We start from the raw sequence: 24,042 nt of genomic DNA, 5'->3' as shown, positions 1-24,042 counted from the left end.
CCCCTACAGACATCCCCACAGGCCAACCTGATCTGGATGGATTCTTAATTGAGGCTCCTTATTCAGGTGGTTCTGGGGTGTGTCAAGTTTGACAGTTAAAATCAACCACCACACTATCAATTCCCCTGGAAATCTATCCATGTTTGAGATGATCAATCCCCCTCATGATCAATCACCTACCAATGATGGGGTCACCAGTTGGGGCCAAGCCTTCCTCACAGGAACAGTTTTGGAGGACAGCTTAGACCCCAAGCACAGCAATGCCTCGTGTGCATGTAACTCATGCCCCACTTGCTTGAGTCCCCCACACACCCAGACCAAGACCTACATCTGTATCCCTTCATCTCTAGTTCAAAGTGGCTTGCAGTAGTTGACTGGTGGCAGTGCAGTGGTGCAACCACAGTGTCTTAAAAATTGGTGGCCACCCAGTTCTCATTTGCCTAAATGGCTCCTCTTCCTGGAAATCCTCTGAAATCATGTATTAGTGCTAATATGATCAGAGGTACACACAGGGAGATCTTGGAAAACCAAATACATTGTCTTCTGTTAAAAATGCTTCATTTTTCCAGGATATGCTCAAGACTATAAACTTTCAAATTTTTCATTATTTCTTCTGGAAAGAAAAGAACAAATGACTATGATGTGTACCTTTAATGTCAGCATCCAGGGTGCAGAGGAACTCTGAGTTTTAGGCCAGTGGCTAGTTTGGTCTGCATACTGAGACCTGTCCTAAAAAAAAAAAAAAAGACTGACAACATTTGGTGACATAGGATATGATCTATACTATCTAACATTTTCTGTAATTTTTTCCTTATACAGAAACTGTCATGATCCAGGTATAATGAGACACATAGGAGTTGACGCAGGAATATTGTGAAGTTCAGACTAGCCTGGGCTACAAAGCTTGTCTCAAAAGACAAAACAACACAATTCTGAGATCCTATTGTCTTGCTAAGTGTACACTTTTGCTCTGTGTCTCATCGGTTCACCCAGCTGGAAACAGATAAAAAAGACAAACACTATTAATCTGTCTTTCCAAAAAGGAACATGTAGTGTTGACAACGTACCCCAACTCCTGGTATTGGGAGATTACCAAAAGTAAAGTGCTTTTCATACCAGCATGAGGGCCTGATTTCAGACCTCCAGAACCCATATGAAAAGATGTACACTTGTAATCCTGGCACTGGGGAGGCAGAGACAGGAGGATCATATCTAGCTTAATTGGTGAGCTCCAGATGTCATCGAGAGACCCCTTCTCAAAATAAAGGCCCGAAGAATGACACCTGAGGTTGTCCCCCACCTCCCCTGAGACCTGAGGTTGTCCCCCCACCTTCCCTGACACCTGAGGTTGTCCCCCACCTCCCCTGACACCTGAGGAGGATGCCCCCTCCCTGCATACATACAAAGATTCCCAAGAGGATGCCTGACCAATGACCTGGCCCAGAGGGTCTTGGTGACTGAGAAAAGAAATGGAATAACTACAGAATAAGATCCCCACAGCCTCTTCTCTGGAACTGAGTGTGTCCACTGGGCACTGCCAAGAACACTGTTCTGAATCCCGATCCACTAGGAGCAGATGCCAGGTAAGATCAAGATTGGCAACAGAGTGGTCATTTCCTAGCTTGGCCATGAGCCATCTGAGAGATGGATGTCATATCCTCCTGGGCCTCCCTTCCCCAGTCACTATGTAGTTTCTTAGACTAGAGAAAGAACTGCTCCCCTTAAAAAAAAAAAATAGGACTTCCTTGTATGAACCACTGGTGCCGATGAGGGCTAATTTTGCTCTCTAGCTACATAAAATGAAACAATAGACTCATGTGTGTACAGTTTCCGTGAACTCTAAACCCCCATCAAATTTGGAAGTCACGAAAGAAGGCTGTGAAGCTCATCACATGTAGTTCTGTTAATGTACCACAAAGAGAGTTTGTTAAAACTAAATGCCACCCTCCCCATCACCCTCCCCCGCCCCCACCTCACCTGCCATGCATCTCTAAGCTGGCTTCCAGGGTGACTAGTGCCTTTTGGGGACAGTAGCTCCTCTACTACAGTCCCCAGGTGGTTTGGTTCCTCTGCTAATTTCTTCTATTCAAACACACCCTTCAGCATGCAACCTTAGGCACAAAAGTGACAGCAATTTGGGTCAACTGGGGGCAAAGGCATCTACTCTGCTTCTTGAAAAACCCCAGCTCCTATAATGTGGGAAAGTTGTCTGTGACCTCAGTCTTGACTCTGTAACTGTGCTCAGAACCAACTCAAGGACATGGTGGCTCCAAAGCTCCAGGGCTCTGGGCTTCTGGGTAAGATATTCCTGAAGCTTCTTAAGGAGAGTTGTGACATCCCATGAGTCTGGGAGGAAAGTGAAAAGCTATATGCTCCAATCCATATTTTTGCCAACAGCTTCAAATCTTAGAAGATGTCCCTCCATGGGATTGAATAGAGGCCGTTTTATAGTCTTCCTGTCCTTTCTCTTGCCGGTCTGTGAAGTATTAAAGACCAGGAAACAGACTCCTCTCAGATGAGCCTTGGAGACAAGGGTTCCTTTGTCTCTCTCTACCACTGGAAAAGTCTCCATGCCTCTGTTCTCTGGAAATCTTGGAGGGCTCCCTGCCCCCTTCCTTCCTCCCCACATCCCCACTCTCCTCTCCACTCTTCCGTTGTATTTTCTGGATCTCTTTTAAGAGGGAGAGGATACTTCCTCATGGATGGAACAGTACAGGTCAGCACAGACCACTGCCACTCAGACAGAAGGCACAGTAGATGGGCTTGAAGCCCCTTGGAGCATAAGCTTTGAAAAATAACTACAAAAACAGGCTGTCCTTTCAAGCTGCCCTCTGAGGGGTGGTGCCCGTGTGCTCGTTAGTTTTAACCATCAATTTGCCACCACCCAGAATCATTTGGGAAGAGAGAGCCTCGACTGACAGATTGGCCTGTGGGGTAGTGTAGTTGTCCCGACCCATGGGATGGCAACCTAGGGCAAGAAGTCCAGGGAGGGGAATGGGGACAAGAGATGGGAGAGAATGACCACAAGACAGGATTCTGATCAAGTGGCAAAGTTTATTTTTTCCAGGCTAGCTTATATAGTCAGTAGTATGGGGTAAAGGGGAGGGGGAGAAAAGACCAAGAGCTAGGTGTTAGTTCAAGCAGGATGTCAGAAAACTATAGAAGGAGGATATTGGCAGGGTAAAAAGTTCATGGGTGGTGGGGTGAAGGAGGGTTACCTAGGTAAGTGGTGGGGAGAGGGAGGCTTGCCTAGGTAAGTGGTGGGGAGAGGGAGGGTTGCCTAGGTAAGTGGTGGGGAGAGGGAGGGTTGCCTTGGTAAGTGGGTCTGTGGTTGGAACAAAGGATTGACATCTGGGTCATGTTGTTCCTTCTGGGTGCTCATGCTTCTAGAAGCTATTTATAATCAAAAGACAGTTCTATAACCCTGTGGCCTGCCAAGTTTGGCCTAAAGGTTCATGCCAAGCTGTATGGCTCCCAACAGGGTAGGAAAAGGCAGACCACTGTGGGTGGCGCATTCCTTAGGCGGGGTTTCTGAACAGTATAAGACAGAAGACCTCAAGCTGAGCAGAAGGAAGCAAGCAAAGAACCATGAATTTGTCCTCTCTCCCTGCTCCTGACTGTGGATGTAAAGCTGTATGGTTTTGCTCAACACACACACACACACACACACACACACACACAGAGAGAGAGAGAGAGAGAGAGAGAGAGAGAGAGAGAGAGAGAGAGAGAGAGTTGAAATACTAAAGACAACAATGCTTTAAAAAGAATTAAGAAAATGACCAGGTCCCCGGCTGCTTGTTCAGAAGTGAGTAGATGCAGGCTGCCTTGGCAGACCATCAAGGCCTCAAAAGGCTGGTGAGGAAACTCATTTCACACTGAGGGGTGAGGCTTCTAAATACAGCCTATGTTTAAAAAACAAAAAACAAAAAACAAAACAAAACCATTTACCATGCTTTAAATTAGCCATGCACTATTGTTTAACATAATGAGGCTTATTGTGACAGTTTCCTGTATGTATATGACACACTTTGATGGCATTCATGAACCTTACTCTCTCCTCCCGCCCCTCCTTTTCCTTGTTGCCCTCTTCGACTTTTGTGTCTTTCGGTTTTTCAGCCTTGACCTATGAGTCTTTCTGACTCTTACTTCACTTCATAGAATGACTTCCAATTCCATCTGTTTTCCTGGAAAGGAGACGTCATTCTTCACGGCCGCATCAAACTCCACAGTATTGTTGCCACTACGCTTTCTCTCTCCCCTCATCTGTAATTCAAGATACAGAATTAACAGCTAGGCCAATTCTTATCTTGCCTACTGTGAGTGTCTAGTCTTTAAACACCCACCCTAGTATTTCCCCAACAATCAGTTCTCAGAATATAGTCTGTAACCTCACAGCTGCTGGGAACTTATCAGTAGTCCAGTTTGGGGGTCCAGATGGAAAACTGGGGTACAGCCAGTTTTTCTTAAGGCTTTCGGGGATTTTCATGGGAACTGACATCTGAGGACAGCTCACATGCCCATCACTGGCAGCCTTGCGTCTTGACTTTGGTTCACACTAGTGTGCCTATGAGCTTTAAAAAGGTCCCCAAGGTCAGGTCTCAAATCCAAACCAGCTAAGTCAGATGCACCAATGCTACTCAAGAACCAGTTCTGAAAGTCTCCCAGAAGAACTGCCACAGGGAGGTCAGGTGCCTGTCACCCTGGCTGCTCTGAGTATGGGCACAGACAGGCGGCATGCACACCCAGGGGCTTGTTTAGTGATGTCTGCCCCAGCTGATCCTGATTCCTCTGCCCAGACCACGCTCAGATCTCTGTGGATTTTTCAGCCACACCCAAGTTTGAGGACCTGCCTCAAACCAGGCCCATTTGGTTTCATTTTGTATCTAGTATATGACCCTTCCTCCCTTCCTCCCTCCTTCCCTTCCTTCCTTCCTTCATCTCTCTGTACTGAGGAGCTCAGGCTCTCACACACTAGGAAAGCTCTGGTCCATTTACTTCCCTTCCAACCCCGATTCTCGGCTGTGTGACAGATGAACGGGTACTTACCGTGCTGTGCCTGCATCCCCATGGTCCTCCCTCTTGCTGTGATGAGTGATACAAATGTCTCCTTTTCCTTCCACAGGACACAACAGACTATGTCGCCTATGTCGCTAAGGACCCTGTTAATCGCAGAGGTAAGCAATGCTCGACCCATTTAATCACTCGCTTGTGTGAAGCCAGGCTGGATGTGTGAACCAGATGCTCCTCATTATCCCAGTTCTAGCAAATGAGCACATGTCACGTGACACGATTAAGGCTAATTGAGGCCTGCAAGCATAGCTTGTCACCTGGCTGAGAGAGAGCCTACTGGGAGCTGAGTGCCAAACTTGCACCTGTGTTAGGATGGCCGTGGTTTGGGATACCCAAGTCACACATCACCTCTCTCACCTGGTGCTCTGATAGTGGCCTCAGGTGTGTCTGGGAAACTCTACACCTGCTCATCCTCCTGACCAGCCTCACCCGGTGTGTGTACACTGTCCTGTCTCCTGCTACTGGGGACACAGGTACAGGCTGAGGAAGGGATGCCCTTTACAAAACCAGGGTGGATAATAACACACTCAGGGTGGCGGCGGACTCTGGGTGACTACCCTTGGACACTAGGCAGCTCCTGGTGACTCATGCCACAGCTACATATGAAAAGTCATTGGCAAAACCCAGTAGAATCTGTTACTGTGCAGAGCAGCTCTTCCCTACACTGCAGACTGGTTCCTTCCTCTTAGCCTTTGTCCTGCGTGCCAGCAGCTGGTTTTTGTTTTCACTTTGCTTGCATACTCACAGACATATTTTCTCTCTTGTAAAACAAACAAACAAATGACAGCAACAAAAGCCCCCAATACACATGATACCTAACACTCTGTTTTGCCAGCCTCCTCCCAAACCTGTATTTTGGATATACATTCAGGGCAATCAACAGGGGCCGATTAATTTGGGATGGGGTGCAGGGCTTCTTCCAACCCTTCTTCACGGCTCTCTTCCTTGAGCAGAAATCATACGTGATCCTTAATACTAATTGTCAGCTCGACAACACCTAGAACCACCTAGTAGGTAAACCTCTGTACCTCTATAAGGGGGTCCCCAGGTTGGATTAACTGAAGGCCCACTCTTACTGGGGGTGGCACCGTCCATGGGCTGGAACCCTGAAGTAAATTAAAAAGAGAAAGTGACCTGAGCACCAGCAGTCATCTCTCTCTGCATAGCTATGAAATGTGACTAGCTGCCTCAGGCTCCCTGGCTGACTGCCCTGAGGTGATGGACTGTCCCCTCAACCTGCAAGCCCAAATGAGCCCTTCCTTCCTTAAGCTGCTTAGCCAGGTATTTTATCAGCAGTGGGGCAGTAGCTGTGTGGCTGGCATATGACATGTCCCAGAGGCTCTTGCAGAGTAGCGGGAGGTGGCAGACAGTTCATATGCCAAATATCTTGGCAAACTGCTTCCAACTTGGCTGTCAACATTGGCATTGCCATGGTAAGTATGTGGGGGGGTCTCCCCTCCCGGGCCCCCAGCCGGTTCTGACTTCCTAGCAGGGATGTTTTGGAGTTGAAGACATAAGATAATGTAGAGACTTTGGGGAAGTCTGGCTTGTTCTTCCTGTTCTTCCCCATGCAAACTGGAGCCTCCTCACAAGTCTTCATTTAGGGTGTCAGGGAGAGAATCAGACGGGTTTCTATAGATAACCCAGCACAGGTTCCTAGTCTAGAATCACCACTATGCCTCTCCTGAACTGAGCTGAGACAGTTAGACAGGTGTGTTTGTGTGTGTGTGTGTGTGTGTGTGTGTGTGTGTGTGCAGGTGCACATGTGTGAGTGTGTATGTAAAGACCAGAGGACTACATAGGGTGTAATTCCTCAGGTACTGTCTACCTTATTTTTTGAGGCAGTCTCACTGGCCTGGGATTCCCCAAGTAGGCTACGCTAATTGGCCCATGAGTCCAGGAGTCAGCACCCACCCTGGGATAGCTTTTCCAGGGCTGAGAGCACAATCTTGTCCTGTGATGCCTGTTTTTGGTTGGTTGGTTTTTTTTGAGACAGGGTTTCTCTGTGTAGCTTTGTAGACCAGGCTGGCCTTGAACTCATAGAGATCCACCTGCCTCTGCCTTCCAAGTGCTGGGAATAAAGGCGTGTGCCACTACTACGGCTCGTTTGTTTTGTTTTTAAAGCTGGGTTCTGGGGAGTCAAACTCAGGTCCTTGTACTCCTAAGGCAAGCACTTCACCAACTGAACAGCCACTCTGGCCTTTCTTTAAAGAGTTAGACAGGTCTGAGGAGAGAAGGGACAGGGTTGTGAGGGCCCTGAGATGCTTTGTTAGCATTAATACTCATACTTGGTCTTCTCAGGTGACTGTGCATAGCCAGTGCTGGCCCAGGTGAGCAGGCTTATACCTGTGACAGTTAGGACGGCTGCCCAGACCACTTGAGCAAAAGCTCTTGTTGCAGGCTTACAGGCTGGGCTTACTGTCTAAGGCAGCAAACACAGATTAAGTTGTTTAAAGCAACAAGGACATGTTGCCTCACAGTTCCGGAGGCTGGATGTCCAGTTCCTGGTGTCAACAAGACCATATGGGCTCCCACTGTGTCCTGGAGGAGAAATCCCTCCTTCCTCCTTCTGGCTTCTGTCATTACAGGCGATCTTCACTATCCCTTGGCTTGCAGGTGCACCACTTAAACTCATCCAAATGTGGTGTACTCCCTTAGTCTGTGACTGTAGAGACGACAGTCCAAGGAGGCTCAGGGCCCCCCTTTTCCTGCTGTGACCTCCTTTTAACTAGTTACATCTGAAATTTCCCATTTTCCAAAGAAGGGTACCTTCTAGGGTCCCGGGGTTAGTTTTTCTTTTCTTCTTCTTCTTTTTTTTTCATTTGAATTACAAACAAGATTGAATTACATGACAATCCCAGTTCCCTTCTCCTTCCCTTCCTCCCCTACCACCCCCCCAACTTTTTCTTTTTAAACAGGGGACGTAATTGAACCCACCACAGAAGCCAGCCCTTTTAACTATCCTAGCTTTCCCCCAGATCATGGCGAGTGTGGGGGAGGAGAGACATAGGCACTGGCTCCCCAAACTCTATCTGGATTAGAGGCAGCTGGAGTTCATTCTCTTTTTTGTTTTGTTTCAAATTAACAGCAAGTGATCTAGGCAATTTTGTCTTCCAGACTTCTTTAGTAGGTCCAGGTCAGTGGTCCCCAAAATGAGCTATACTTGAGAGTTACTTAGGAGTCTTATTTAAAAAACAAAAGCAAAATCTCAACACTCAACTCCTCTGAGGGGATAGGATCCAGGCAATAATGTGTTTAAAAGCTCTTTGGGGCCTGGGGAAACAGCTTTGTTGGTAATGTGCTTGCGGTGTAGGTGCAGGCATAAGAAGATGAGATCATTTCCCAGAGCCCACCTGAAAAGCCAGGTGTGGTGGCAACATCTGTAATCCCAGCGCTGAGTGGTGGAGACAGGAGGATCCCGGGGTTTTCTGGCCAGCCCGCCTAGCCTAGTTGGCGAGTTTCCGGCCAATGAGAGACGCTCTCTCATAACACAACGTGAGTGTCCACTGAGGAATGGTCCCCGACAACACGCACCCACGTGCATGTGCACACATGCCACAACAAACATGAGCTCATGTGCGTATGCCCACACGTATGTACTCTGTGTGACTCTGATGCTCTGATGTCTGTAGAGCAACACTGGGCACTAAGCTGTAGCCTATGTCTCCAATGTGTCTGGCCTCCAAGCACTTCGCTTTGGAACAAACGAGGGCCCAGCTTCCGTGGTGTTTCACAGTCCAGCCATATTGTGCTCATCCTCACCTTTCAAAGTCCACGGGCCCGGCTTTTCTATATCTGTACTTGGTTCCTTCACCAAGGCTCCCTCTGAGGTTGACATGCAGAGCTGTTAGAAAAACTGAGGCATTGTTACCTTGCAAAATAATGGTGTATGCTTTTCTAATGGTACTTTATATCTGCCTCTCAGTTATTAAGAGCCCATGGCTTCTGTAATTAATCCAGTGGAAAGGAAAAGAGGCCTGACTCCCTGGACATTAAGTTATGTGGGAACTACCACCAGCCATCTCAAGGAGATCAGGATGGCACAGGAGTGAAGTTTCGGGAGGCTGGTGACCAATAGGAGAGCCACACAATGATTGATTTTGTAGAGATGGGACTCCCCACATGCCAGCTTTGTTGGAGTCTAATACATCATTTTCTTTAATATTTTAAATCATGTTCCCCCTCCGTGTGTGTGTGTGTGTGTGTGTGTGTGTGTGTGTGTGTGTGTGTGTGTGAGAGAGAGAGAGAGAGAGAGAGAGAGAGGACTGAGAGAGAGGTCTACAAGTAGTCTGCTCTCCATCTTATTCTTGAGACAGGGTCTCCCCCTGAACCATGAGCTCATTTATTTGACTAAAGTAGCTAGCCACCAAGCACAGGCCTCTCCAGCACTGGATTCACACATGTGCACCACTGCACACAACTTTTAATGAGGGTTCAGGGGATCCGAACTCCGGTCCTCAGGCTCTCGTAGCAAGCCCTTAACCAGCTGAGTGGTCTTCCTAGTCTCTGTTTAGTTTTTAGTTGACACTCAGCTATATTTATTTATAAGACAGTGTGAGGTTTCAGTAATACTGTGTGCCAGGATTAAATCAGAGTATTCCACTTTCAAACCTCAACCTTCTTTCCACTTGACTCCCTACTGTGGCAGACTTTAACCTGGAACTATGAGCCAAATGAACCCTTTTTCCTTTAAGTTGTTTTTGCTGGAGCACTTTACCACAGCAATGGAAAGGAAACAGACACACTCTCTACCACATTTTAAAGCAGGCTCTCTCACTGAACCGAGGAGACTACATGGCCAGCTGATGATCTCCAGGAGTTCTCCCAAGTCTGTCACCCGAGCACTGAGTTGCAGGCCTGTGCTATCAGGCCTGGCTTTTTATGTGGGTCCTAGGGACTGAACACAGGCCCTCAGGTTTGCATGGCAAGTGCTTCAACAACTGAGCTACCTCCTCAGTCCCTACATTGTGCTGTTTGGTGTTTCTGGTCAGATTTGGCTGTCAGCACTTTACTCTGATTAAGTAAAAAACAACTTTCTCTACATCCATTGAACAGATCAAGATCCACCTGGGGCATAGTTTATATCTATTGCTGAGGTTCCTGTGGCCTTAAGGAAACTGTGTGAAAGATCCAGTTTGAGTTGAGTTTTCTTTCTGAATACTGCTTCCCTATTAAGGTCAGAACCACTGGCTTATAGATTCTGAGAGTATCAGAACCACCAAGGGACTGGAGCAGTGACTCAGTGGTTCACAGCACTTGCTGCTCTTACAGAGGACCCAGGCTGGGTTTCTGGCACCCACAGGGTGTCGCACAACCACCTGTAACTCCAGTTCCAGGGGATTCTTCTGCCCTCTTTAGGCACCCCATACATGAGATGTGTAGATATACATAAAGGCAACACACACACACACACACACACACACACACACACACACACACACACACACAAAATGGAAGTAAATCAATTTTAAATATTGAAAGTAAGACCTTTACTTTTGCAGACAAGTCTTCTGAGAACTTCACGTGTCTGTCATCACTATGGGATGCCCACAGGGACAAGACTGTGGGTTGGTAGAGATATACCAGGAGGGAGGCATGTGGCTCTTTTCCTCTGCCCCTCATATGGGCCCTTTGTTAAGGGGTTCAGAGAGCCCTGGCACTGTCTCTAATGAATACATGTCCCCTTCTCTCCAAGCTTGCCATATTCTGGAGTGCTGTGATGGGCTAGCCCAAGATGTCATTGGCTCCATCGGACAAGCCTTTGAACTCCGGTTCAAACAGTATCTGCAGTGTCCCTCCAAGATTCCTGCTCTCCAGGACCGGTGAGTAGCTGTGCCTGCCTTTCTCAGTGGCTTATCTAGGGTCTGTAAACTTTCCTTTAAAACGGCCTCCCACACTGCACTCCAGGCAGACTCAGATCATCACGCATTTCCAGAATTCACAGACACCTGCCTGGTGCTCGGCAGAGGCGCAGAAAACCGACAGATGGAAGCTCACATATGGCTCTGAATGGGCAGGAAACATGTTTTTTGAAGCTATAGTGACAGTAGACAAGGTTACCAAAAACAACTCCATTCTAATACTTTTTTTGTCGTGCTGTGTCTTCTCTAGCCCTTTGATTCTTCCATAGGTCCCCTCTCTGGGTCTGTGTCCACACAAGTGCTGTGCCTCATCTTCTTGGTTGTCACAGTTAGCCAAAGCCACCTGCTGTCAGCATCATTTTGGCTTTGTTGGCCTCCGTGGCCTAGTAACTTCAGGGCTTGTTCATCTGCCATATGGCTCTGGGCAAGATCCTTAAACTGTCTGAGTCACCGTGGCTTTATCTGGAAAACAGGGATAAGAATCACTTAATAGCTGTTTTACTATTTAATGGAGAAGCAGTTGTTAACACCAAATGTGGGCTACTTAGGTGATAATTATAAATATAAATACACACACACACACACACACATATATATATATATATATATATATATATAGAGAGAGAGAGAGAGAGAGAGAGAGAACGAGAGAGAGTCTGCTATTCAGTTTCCTTAGGATGCAAGAATATTTCATGATGTAGAAAGCTGACAAGCACTGTGGGACATGCGGGGCCTGTGGGGCATTCAGTGCTCTCCTGCCCTTGAGGACCTTCATGAAGAACTTGCATGATGAAAAGCTATTATAGGCTGGGAGGTGGCTCAGCCAGTAATGCACTTGTCTTGTGAGCATAAGACCTGAGCTTTCTCTCCAGAGCCTATGTTTAAAAACAAAAACCAGCCAGGTACAGTGGTGTGTACTTGTAATCCCAGTGCTGGGGAGGTGGGAACCGGTGGGTATCTGGGGTTCACTGACCACTCAGACCAGTCTTCTTGGTGAGTCCCAGGCCATTGAAAGACCCTTTCTCAAAAACAATGTAAATAGCCCTGAGCTTGACCCCTGGCCTACACACAAACAAATGTATGTACACCTATGTACATGTGCCCACATACACATGAGTACACAGAAGAATCTTTCTAATGGTGTGTTCGCTGCAAACAAGCATTGTTTCCCTTAGGTTTGCTTCTTACTCCCTTCAAACTCACAAAGCTCACAGAGCTCTGCTCTATTCCCTCCTCCTCCCTTGACAAATTCCCTTTAAGGCCTCCTTTGTGCCTGTAAGGACTCACTTTACCCAGGCTGATGAGTTTGGTGGGATGAGGCTGGAGGAGGTGTGAAGCAAGTGGCCACAGCCTGACACCTCTGGCCCGAGAATGCGTCATCATAGCTCTTTATTTTTAATGTGACCGGAGATTTGATTTACAGACTCCACACAGGGCTCACGCATCACAGGTTGCATTCTCAGAATTTATAATGGTGTGGAAAGACTGAGTAGCAAAAGGGTATGGATTGTTTGTATTTTGAAAACCCACTGCTCTAGTTAGCTTAAATTGTCAACTGACACAGCCCAGGGTCACCTGGAAAAAAGGGTCTCAATTGAGGGATTGCCTGGGTCAGATTGGCTGTGGATCTGTCTGTAGGGAATTGTCCTGCTAATTGATGCAGTGGGGCCCAGCCCACTCTGGGCAGCACCATTCCCTGGCCAGGTGGTTCTGGACTGTGTAAGGAATCTAACTAAGCGTGGGTTGTGAATGAGCCAGTAAGCAGTGTTCCACCTAGGCTTCTGCTCAAGTTCTCTCTTTGACTTCCCGCAATGATGGACAGTGAACTTGTTAACTGAATGAAAGCCTTTGTGAGCATTTGAATTGTCTCCATCCTTTCGCTGGTATGAACAAAGCTACTATGAGGTTGTAGTCAAGCTTTGAGGTAAATGTTTCTTGTGTATATGCCTTAGAGTAGAACTATCGAGTTAATGGTCCTACTGTTTGCTAACCATTTGGGAAACTGTCTTAGCTGACTTCTACTTTTTTTCTGTGATAAGATAAGGTATTAGTCAGGGTTCTCTATAGGAACAGAGAGAGAGAGAGAGAGAGAGAGAGAGAGAGAGAGAGAGAGAGAGAGAGAGAGAGAGAGAGTTATTTATTAGAATGACTTATAGACTGTGTGTGGTCCTGCTAGTCCAACAGTGACTATCTACCAACAGAAGGTCCAAGAATCTAGTAGCTGTTCAGTCTACAAGGCTGGATATCCCAGATGGTCTTCAGTAAATGCCAGAATCCCAAAGAAGTAGATTCTAATGCCAGTGAAGGAATGGATTTGCTAGTGAGAGTGAAAGCAAGCAGGCAAAGAGAGAGCAAGCTTTCTTCTTCCATGTCCTTATACAGGCTGACATCGGAAGGTGTGGCCAAGATTAAAGGTGGATCTTCCCACCTCAAAAATCTGGATTGGAAGTTGATTTCCCCACTTCAAATGATTTGATTAAGGAAAAAGAAATCCCTCACATGTGTGTCCAGTCATTGGGATTTTCGTTAATCCCAGATGTAGTCCAGTTGACAACCAATAGAGCCATTGCATATACTCTGAAAAGTCCACATGACGTAAGAGGGGTCTATTTTTGCTCACAGTTTGGAAGTACAGTCCATCATGGCAAGGAAGTCAAGGCTGCAGGAACGTGAGGCAGCTAGTCACATTGCATCCACAGCTGGGAAGCAGAGGGCAATGGATACTGGTCCTCAGTCAGATAGCTTCTTCCTTGTGCAGTCCAGAGACCCAAGCCCAGGGAATGGTACCACACATTATTAGGATGGATTTTCTATCTTTGTTAATCAAAGCATGATAATCCCTCACAGGCAAGGCCAATGGCTAATGTAACCTAGATAATCCCTCACGGGCATGTCTAGAAAATAACCTCATCTACACAATCCCTCACAGGTGTGTGCCAGAGTCTTGTTTCCTTGGCGATTCTAGATCTTGTCAAGTGGATAATAAGCATCGGCTATCATAGTCAGATGGTTTCTCAGAGCAGTAGTATCAATTTACATTTCCATAAGCATTGTAGGGGCTTCTCACTCCTCCAGGCCTCATCAACACTCATTGTTGTCCATGTCTTTGATTGTGGCTGACCTAGTGGGCAGGAAAATCTTTGATGATTGTTTTGACTTTTATTTTTCTGATTACGATATCTGGCCACTTGTCTGTCTACTCAAATCTTTATTTTGTAAATATTGGGTTGTCTTTCTTTTAAATTGTTGAGGTGTAGGTGTTGCAGATACACACTACCTTAAAGAAATATTATTAACAAATATTTTCCTATTTTGTGGATTGTATTTTTCCAACATGCTTTGTAACTTTCAGTGTATGTCTAACCTTGATTACATAATTTTCCCCTTAAAATTTTCCTTTTTGATGCTCCAATGATTTCTTATTTTATTTTTCTTTTTATCACCATTAATGTATAAAATACAGCTGATTTCATGTATTGTTTTTTGTATCCATGAACCCATTCTATAGACATACTTTAGATTCCTAATTGCAATCTTTTTGACCTGCTTATTTAGGAATGTGTTAATTTTAACATCTTATTAATCTTGTATAAGTTTACTTTGATTTCTACATTGATTTCATTATTATCTGAAAAATACTTTTTTCTTTTTATTTAAATTCTTTAATTACCACTCATATTTACACATCCATCCCCCCATTCCCTCCCCCTCTCATCCTCCCAAGTTCTCCACCAACCCCCTCCAACCCATCCCCCAACTCATCCCCAGGGATAGTGAGGCCTTCCACCAGGGACCCTCAAAGTCTGTCATGTCATTTGGAAGAGGGCCTAGGCCCTCTTTGCTGTATCTGGGCTGCAATAGTAACCTTCCATAGGGAATGGGCTCCCAAAGTCCATTTGTGCTCTAGGGATAAAGACTGGCTCCACTGTAAGATGTCCCATAGACTGTCTTGGCCTCCTTGCTGGCACCCACATTCAGAAGGCCTGGTTCGGTCCAATGCTGGTTCCCCAAATCTATGACTAGGGTCTCCATGCTCTCACTAGGTCAGGTCAACTGTTTCTGTGGGTTTCTGCAGCACCATCTTAGCTCCTTTGCTCATCCCTCCTCCCTCTCCACAACTGGATTCCAGAGGTATGGTTCAGTGGTTAGCTGTGGGTGCCTGTTTCTGCTTCGAACAGCTATTAGATGAAGGCTCTCAGGCAGCAGGCAGAGGGCTGAAAAAAATACTTCTTTAAATTTTAATTCTTTAAAATTTTAAGCTTATTATTAAATAAGCTTAACATTATATTCTTCTCCTGGGGAATGTTCCCTTTGTAGGGAAGAAGATATTTCATGCTGCTGTGTTTTTGGTAGAATGTGCTATTGATGTCTCTTAGGTCTGGTTAGGTTTTGTGTGCAAACTTCTATTTCCTAATCTTCAGTCCAGTCATATTCTCCATATTCTCCATAATATTCTCCATATTATTGTTGAACTTTCTGTTTTTCCTTTTGTTTTTTTCATAGAAAACTTATTATTGGATCATTTTCTTATTTGTTCTGCCAACCTCTGCCTTTTAGGCAGAACATTTAATACATTTATATTTAAAGCAATTGCTGGTAAGTTAGGATTTTCTCCTGGTGTTGAGCTACTTTTTTCTTTATGCTGTTTTATCCTCTTAGACACTAGTTATTATCTCCTTTGTGTAAAGCAAATAAACATTTTATCAATTTAACTTCTTCCTCTTTCACTACTTTTAAAGTAGTTATCAGAGGATTATAATTAATATATTAATTTATAATTATAAGTTCAGATTAAAGAACTTATTAATATACAGAAGATTGGCTTCTGTACAGCTGTATTCTTCCACTCCATTATACCTTTTTTTTTTTTTTTTGGTTTTTCGAGACAGGGTTTCTTTTTTTTTCAAATTATATATGTATAATTTATATATATATATACATATGTATATTTATATAAAAAGACCAATAATGGCAGTATGTTATGCATCAATAGCAGCAACAGCTTTTCCAGGTTCTGCAGTCATTTGAACAAAATTGTAGAGACATCCAGCACTCTCCATTAAAAAAAAAAAAGTAAAAAACAAAATCCCAGAAAAACAGCACAGTTCTGTTACCCTTGTGGTACCTGGCACCATTTTTTTTTTTTAAATTAGCTTCTCAATCATCATCTGGAAGGAAACCATTCTGAGCAACATCATTAAAAACAGCTCTGATAAAGCACGGTCACTACTATGTATCATAAAGCAGGTCCACATATGAGTGAGTACATATCATGTTTGTCTTTTTGTGACTGGGTTACCTCACTCAGAATGGTTTCTTCCAGTTCCATCCATTTTCCTGAAAATTTCAAGATTCCATTGTTTTTTTCTGCTGAGTAGTACTCCATTGTGTAAATGGACCACATTTTCTGTATCCATTCTTCAGTTGAGGGGCATCTAGGCTCCTTCCAGTTTCTGGCTATTATAAATAATGCTGCTATGAACATCATTGAACAGAGGTCCTTGTTATATGAATGTGCTTCTTTTGGGTATATGCCTAGGAGTGGAATTGCTGGATCTTGTGGTAGACTGATTCCCATTTTCTTGAGGAGTCGCCATACTGATTTCCAAAGTGGCTGTACAAGTTGGCACTCCCACCAGCAGTGGAGGAGTGTTCCTCTTTCTCCACATCCTCTCCAGCATAAACTGTCATTGGTGTTTTTGATTTTAGCCATTCTGACAGGAGTAAGATGGTATCTCAGAGTTGTTTTGATTTGCATTTCCCTGATGGCTAAGGATGTTGAACACTTTCTTATGTGTCTTTCAGCCATTTTAGATTCCTCTATTGAGAATTGTCTATTTAGTTCTGTACCCCACTTTTTAATTGGATTGTTTGGTGTTTTCGAGAATAGCTTCTTGAGTTCTTTGTATATTTTGGAGATCAACCCTCTGTCAGATGTGGGATTGGTGAATATCTTTTCCCAGTCTGTGGGCTGTCGTTTTGTCTTGCTGACTATGTCCTTTGCCTTACGGAAGCTTCTCAGTTTCAGGAGGTCCCATTTATTAATTGTTGATCTCAGAGTCTGTGCTACTGGTATTATGTTCAGGAAGCGGTCTTCTGTACCAATTAATTCAAGGGTATTTCCCACTTTATCTTCTAGTAGGTTCAATGTGGCTGGGTTTATGTTGAGGTCTTTGATCCATTTTTACTTAAGTTTTGTGCAGGGCGAAAGGCTTGGGTCTATCTCTAGTCTTCTATATGTTTGCATCCAGACAGTTTCTCTGTGTAGCTTTGGAGCCTATCCTGGCACTGGCTCTGGAGACCAGGCTGGCCTCAAACTCACAGAGATCTGCCTGCCTCTGCCTCCCAAGTGCTGGGATTAAAGGCTTGTGCCACCAATGCCCGGCTATACTATTTTTTTATTTTAAATTTTTTATTCATTTACATGCCGGCCACAGTTCCTTCTCCCTACCCTCCTCCTGCTCTCTCTCCATCCTCCTACTCTCCCCATCTACTCCTTAGAAAGGGTAAGGCAAGGCCTCCCATGGGGAGCCAACATAGCCTGGCATATTAAGTTGAGGCAGGACCAAGCTCCTCCCCTCTGCTGCATCAAGGCTGAGCAAGGCATCCACCATAGGGAATGGGCTCCCAAAAGCCAGCTCATGCACCAGGGATAGATCCTGCTCCCACTGCCAGGGGTCCCACAAGCAGACCAAGCCACACAACTGTCATCTACATGCAGACTCCCCAGCTGTCAGTCCATAATTTGTGAGTTCCCGAGAGCTTGGGCCAGCTGTCTCTGTGGGTCATGATCTTGACCCCCCCCCTTCCTCGGATAATCCCTCCTCCCTCTTCAACTGGACTCCCAGGCTTAGCCCAGAGCTTGCCTGTGGATCTCTGCATCTGCTTCCATCATTTACTGGATGAAGGTTCTATGATGACAATTAGGGTGGTCACCAAACTAATTACAGAAGACTAGTTCAGGCATCCTCTCCACTCTTGCTAGGAGTCTTAACTGGGGTCATCCTTGTGGATTCCTGGGAGTTTCCCTGGCACCAGCTTTCTCCCTAGCCCCATAATGACTCCCTCTATCAAGAGATGTCTTTCATTGCTCTCATCTCTGTCCCTCCACCAACTCAACAGTCCAGATCCTTCATGGTTCCCTCCCCTATTCCTCCCTCTACCACTCCCCAGTTTCCCCATTAAAAAAATACTTTACTTTTTTTTTTTTTTCTAGACAGGTTTCTCTCTTTTGCTTTGGAGTCTGTCCTGGAACTCACTTTGTAGATCAGGTTGGCCTTGAACTCACAGAGATCCACCTGCCATTGCCTCCAGAGTGCTGGGATTAAAAGTGTGTGTCACCAAGGCCTGGCCACATTACTTGTTTTTAAGTGTGTGTGTGTGTGTGTGTGTGTGTGTGTGTGTGTGTGTGTGTGTGTGTTTGTGTGAGCACACTTGTGAACGTGTGTCCTGAGTACACAAGTGAGCGCAGCGTGGAAGCCAGAAGAGGGTTTCAGATCCCTGAGACTGGATTTACAGGCAGTTGTGAGCCACTCTGTGTGCTGGGGAAGGAGTCTGGGTCCTCTGCAAGAGCCCTACGTGCTTTTAACCACTGTGACATCTCTTCCGCTCTTCCATTGTGCTGGTATTGTCATGCAAACTATATCTTTATTCATTGTGTGTTCGTCAATACAGTCACACTGCTCTATGCATTTTTAAATTAGAAGGGAAGAATAAAAGACTTTTAGGCAAAACTGAACTTACACTGTTTTGTGTAATTAGACTTGCCATTATTTTCTGCTTCTTCCTTCAGTTGTGAATTTCTACTGATATTCACTTATTTCAGCTTAACATACTTGCCATAGTATTTCCTAAAGAGAAGATTTTCTATAGTGCATTTCCCCTGTTTTTATTTTCCTTGGAATATATTTTCTGCCTTGTTTGGCGGTATTGCTTTATTGGATATGGAGCTCATGGCAGGAAACCTTTCTCTTCCCTGCCTCTGGCTTTCTTTGTTTCTGGTAAGAAATCAGCTGTTTAATATCACCAGCATCCCTTGTTCTCATGAGCAGCTCCCTCTGCTGTCCTTCGGATGGCGTCTTTGTCTTTGAATCGTTACATTAGGGTGTCTAAGTCTCTCTGAGTTTATCTAAGCTGAGCTTTTTTAACCTCTTGGCTGTATAGAGCAACACTTTCTTTTAGCTCATTTGGGAAGGCTTGTGCCATAATGAGGCCAGTACTTTCCCTGCCCTCTTCAGTCTCTGCTCTCCTTCAGGGACTCTACTACAAAACTTATTGGCATTCTTGGTGGTTTTCTACAGGTCTCTCAGGTTCTGTGCACTTTTATTAATTAGTTTCTTTTCTGTTCCTCAGACTGGTTCGTTTCAGTTGAGCTATTTTAAAATGTTGTCTTTCTTCTTCTACCTCTCAAACCTGCTATTTGCTTAAGTGAGTTGTTAGAATTTTCTTTTCATGTTTGCAGTGATGGTAGAATTTACAATTCTATAGATTATTATTATTTTTATTTATTTATGAATGCTGGCATTGTGAGGCATGTTTTTCATATTGAGTGTTTTATACATCAGTTCTTTTAGTTGACTGAACATATTTCATCTTCGTTTATTTATCCTTAAGTCTATGATTTCTTTGTGACAGTTACTTTTTTAAAAAAGATTTAATTATTTATTATGAATACAACACTCTGCCTGCATGTATGTCTGCACACCAGACAAGGGCACCAGATCTCATTATGGATGGTTGTGAGCCACCATGTGCTTGCTGGGATTGAACTCAGGACCTCTGGAAGAACAGCCAGTGCTCTTAACCTCTGAGCCATCTCTCCAGGCCTTTGTGACAGTTTCTATTGACTTATTTTTCCTGTATATGAGCCATACTTTCTTTTTTTATATAGAAGATTGCAAGGATGACGCATATTTCTTCTCTCTCCAGGGTGTATATTGTTAATATTTGTGGTTGTTTTAGTGACTTCACTGAACCAATTCTATCCATTCTGTTATCCACCTTTGTCACCTATGTCTACTGATGCTTCTGCTTTGTTAGCTACGTTTCTTCACTAGTAAATGCAGAGGTTCCCTTAAATGTTGAACAACTTAGTGTCAGTCTTTACTGAAGGGCTACATGTGTGTGCATGTATATACACACATGTGTATGTGTGTATGCATATATATGCTTTACATGTGCATATGAACATGTATGTAGACTATATATGTATTTGTATGTATATGCACATATATGTGTGTGTGTGTGTGTGTGTGTGTGTGTGTGTGTGTGTGTGTGTACCTATATCTGTGTGCATGTATGTGTTGGTACACTCCTTCAACATATGGCGAATCAGTCGATTTTTTTCCAGCCTTCACCTTCTACTTGTGAGGTGTTTAATGGTGGGACAGAAGCGAGAATTTAGGGCCATGTTACACCCTGTGGGCAAGAACGCAAGCTGAATCTTGCAAATGTGTGGAGCCTTCTAGATAAACACGTTGGAGTCTATTAACATCCCAGCTTCTCATTTTAGGGTTTGTGATTGCCATTGGTTGTAGCTATTTGTTTTGGTGACTTTCCCCCCTAATTCTATAAACTATATTCTTTGTCACTTACTTCCACTAATAAAAGTTGTTTGACCCAAGTGTTATTCCCAGCTTCATGTGGGTCACATGATAAACATTTGCCTCTGAATATTTCTGACAGATGCCCCAGGCAAGCTCTGCATCAGGTTAAATAAAGACAGCTTTGGCAAACACAAACAGATGATAAGTGCTTAAGGAGATGGAAATGCTAATTACTCTAATTTGGTCACTGTGTGTGTTGTATAAATGTATCAAGTTAGCACACAGCACCCCATAATAAATGTGCAAAATTACTATGTGATAATTAAAAGTAAATTTTTAAAAAGACAGCTTGGGGAATTGGGCGCACAAAGGAAGGAACGCTCAGACAGTGTCTTAGTTTGGGTTTTTATTGCTGTGAAGAGACACCATGACCACAGCAACTCTTATAAAGAAACGTTTAATTGGAGTGGCTTGCTTACAGAGATTCAGTCCATTATCATCATGGCAGGGGGCATGGCTGCCTGCAGGCCCATGTGGTGCTGGAGCTGACAGGCCTAAATCTTGCAGGCAACAGGAAGTAGACTGATTGTTACACTGAGGAGAGCTTGAGAAAAAGAGACCTCAAAGCCCGCCCTTACAGTGACACGCTTCCTCTAACAAGGCCACACCTCCTAATCTTTCCACTTCCTTTGGGGGCCATTTTCTTTGATACTACCACAGACAGGGAAACTAATGATAAATTTTTGGGAACTGGCTTTTGAAAGAGGCTCAGAACCTTCCTGTTCCATTCTGTGGTTACTTGGGTGATGATTGTCATTGATTGATAGCTGTTAGCTTACATGGCTATCACAGGAATGCAAACAAGACCATTTAAGATGCCACAACAACACTCATCTTACAGTTCATTTCTTTGTTTGAAAATGTTTATGTTTTAGTTGTGTGTATTATATGTGTGTGGGTGTTTTTCTTGGTTTCTTTTCTGTTGCTGTGCTGAAATACCCTAACAAAAGCAACCTAAGGAAGAAAGTTGTTTTCTGGTTCACAGCTCAAGGTACAGTTACCATGGCAGGGAAGCAGAGGCAACTGGTCACATACAAGAATAAGAGAGCAATGCACAGATGTCAGTGCTCAGGTTGCTTTCTCCATCTTACACAGTCCAGGATCCCACTGCCCAGGGAATAGTCCTACTTTCAAGTGGGCAGGTCTTCCTGCCTTAATCAAACCACAATCAAGATAATGCCCCATGAAAATTCCCAAGGGACCATCTCTGAGGTGATCACAGGTACAATCAATGACAGTTAACATTAACCTCAGTGTGTGTGTGTGTGTGTGTGTGTGTGTGTGTGTGTGTGTGTGTGTACTCATGAGCACACATGCCAGAACCCAGAAGAAGACTTCAGGTGTCATCTTCTACCTCTCTCTACTTTATTCCCTTGAGGCAGGATCTCTCACTGAACCTGGAGATCACTGTTTTCCAGCTAGGCTGGTGACCAGAAGGCTCCATCAATGCCCCTGTCTTTCACCCCCTACCTCAGGTGTGGGAGTTTCAGGTGCATGCAGTAACGCTTAGCTATTTAGAGGAATGCTCAGGATCAAAAATCATGTCCTCTTACTTATGTGGTAGCACTCTTATCCACTGGGCTCTTTCCCAGTCTTCAGGGCTTTTGTTGTGTTTGTTTTTGTTTTTATACCCCCTGGGTTGCTGCAAGCTTCTGATTAATTCCACAGTTCTGGAAAGGTTGAGTCAGACCAACAAAAATCTCTGGCCAGTTTTGAGTATATGAAACATAATTCAGAGGTCCACACTCTGGTATTTTTTGTGAGGCAATCTTCATTTAAGTTTCATGGCTTACTGAAATGTATACATGTATATTAACGCTTTGGTGTTCTTTGTATAATTTTTTTATTTTCCAATAAAAGGTGATTATTTCCTTAACATAATCCAATAAGTAGATCTCTGAATAAGACAGATTTAGTCCAACCTCTCACCTCATTTTTATAGATGCCCAAGATGTAGATGGCTGAGGAAATGGTGACTAATTTCTTTCTTAGTAATGGGTACAGTATTCATCCATTTTTCAGTAGTACAGCAAGCTCTTTGGTGTAATACCATTGGAAAAGTGCCTAAGAGGTCCTGGGTTCTATCTGCAGCACCATATAAACTGGGCGTGACTTCCTATGCTTATAAATTAGGTACTTGGATGTGGAAGCAAAGAATCAGAAGTTCAAGGTCATCCTTGGCTACATATGGAGCTCAAGAGAATCCTAGGATACAGGAAACCCCATCTCAATATATAGAAATGGACATATAGAAATATAAAATAATAAAATACCTGGGGCAGGCTGACCTTATGAAGAAAAGAGGTCTATGTAGCTCATTCCTTTAGAAGCAAAGTACACAGTGCTGGCGTGTGTTCAGCTGTACCAAGGGCCTCTTGGACGCATTTCATCATGGTGTAAGTGCCCAAGAACAAAGAGGAGGTTACTTCTTAAAACAGGAAGCCAGAGAGCCCCCAGGTCCACGATTCTTCCTAAGGGCATGTCCTTAATGGCTTATGGTTCTTCCATAAGGCTCCACTTCTTTCTTTCTTTCTTTTTTTTTTTAAGATTTTATTTATTATGTATACAACATTCTGCTTCCATGTATATCTGCATACCAGAAGAGGGCACCAGATCTCATAATGGATGGTTGTGAGCCACCATGTGGTTGTTGGGAATTGAACTCAGGACCTCTGGAAGAGCAGTCAGTGCTCTTAACCTCTGAGCCAACTCTCCAGCCCTCCACTTGTTTCTTATATCACACTTTTCGTATAATATTTTATTAATCCATTGAGAGTCACACATCATGTATTTTGAACATATTCACTCCTGTACTCTCCAGCCTCCTTCAGATCCACTCCCCACCCCTTCCAACTCCCTGTCCTCTGTTTTATCTTTTAAAACAACCTGATGATTTCGGGTTGTGTTGACCATGAGCTCATGGGTATGGGGGCATCCACTAGAACACAGGCAACCTGCCAGGGGCCACACCCATAAAAAATGAGGGTTCCTCCCCAGAAGCCATCAACTGTCAGTGGCTGCTCAGTGCCCAGCCCCACATACATACACCATGCTAAAATGTTTACTGGCTTGATCTTGTCCAGGTTAACTACAATGTGTTGTGAGTTCATGAGTGTGGTGGCCCTGTCTTGTGCAGGAGACATTGGTTTGCTCTGGACCTCCCTAAACTTTGGGGCTTACAATCTTTCTACCCTGCTCTTTTGCAATGGTCCCTAAGTTTTGGGGGGACGGGAGGGTCATGACTGCTGGATTGATGTAGACGTCTCACTTGTGGCCCAGAGACTCCACTTCTTAAATGTTCTGCCACCTTTTAACACTACCACCTTGGGGATCAAGCCTCCAACACATGAACCCATGTGTGTTAGAGGCCACACTTAAACGATATGCAGTGTTTTGTTTCTATAGCTGCACTGATGTCAGAGTGATTAGGTCGGCCTGTGTGCTCAATTCTGGTCACAGTCACTGAAAATCTTTTTTTTTTTTTTCTTTTTTGAGACAGGGTTTCT

At 44.4% G+C, this 24,042-nt stretch overlaps 1 protein-coding gene across 1 annotated transcript in view; it reads left to right on the top strand.

Annotated features, from left to right (window-relative positions):
* Shc3 (SHC adaptor protein 3) overlaps window positions 1-24,042 on the top strand; it is a 135,115-nt gene that overhangs the window by 85,709 nt on the left and 25,364 nt on the right. The window contains exons 6-7 of the mRNA XM_027409914.2: window positions 5,123-5,174; window positions 10,766-10,892. Coding sequence (XP_027265715.1) covers window positions 5,123-5,174; window positions 10,766-10,892 — 179 coding nt within the window. The remainder of the gene's footprint in view (window positions 1-5,122; window positions 5,175-10,765; window positions 10,893-24,042) is intronic.

The sequence above is a fragment of the Cricetulus griseus genome, chromosome 3 (assembly GCF_003668045.3).
Source record: "Cricetulus griseus strain 17A/GY chromosome 3, alternate assembly CriGri-PICRH-1.0, whole genome shotgun sequence".
Classification (NCBI taxonomy): domain Eukaryota; kingdom Metazoa; phylum Chordata; class Mammalia; order Rodentia; family Cricetidae; genus Cricetulus; species Cricetulus griseus.
Note: the sequence above shows the minus strand (reverse complement) of the source record. Positions and strands in the feature narration are given on the sequence as shown.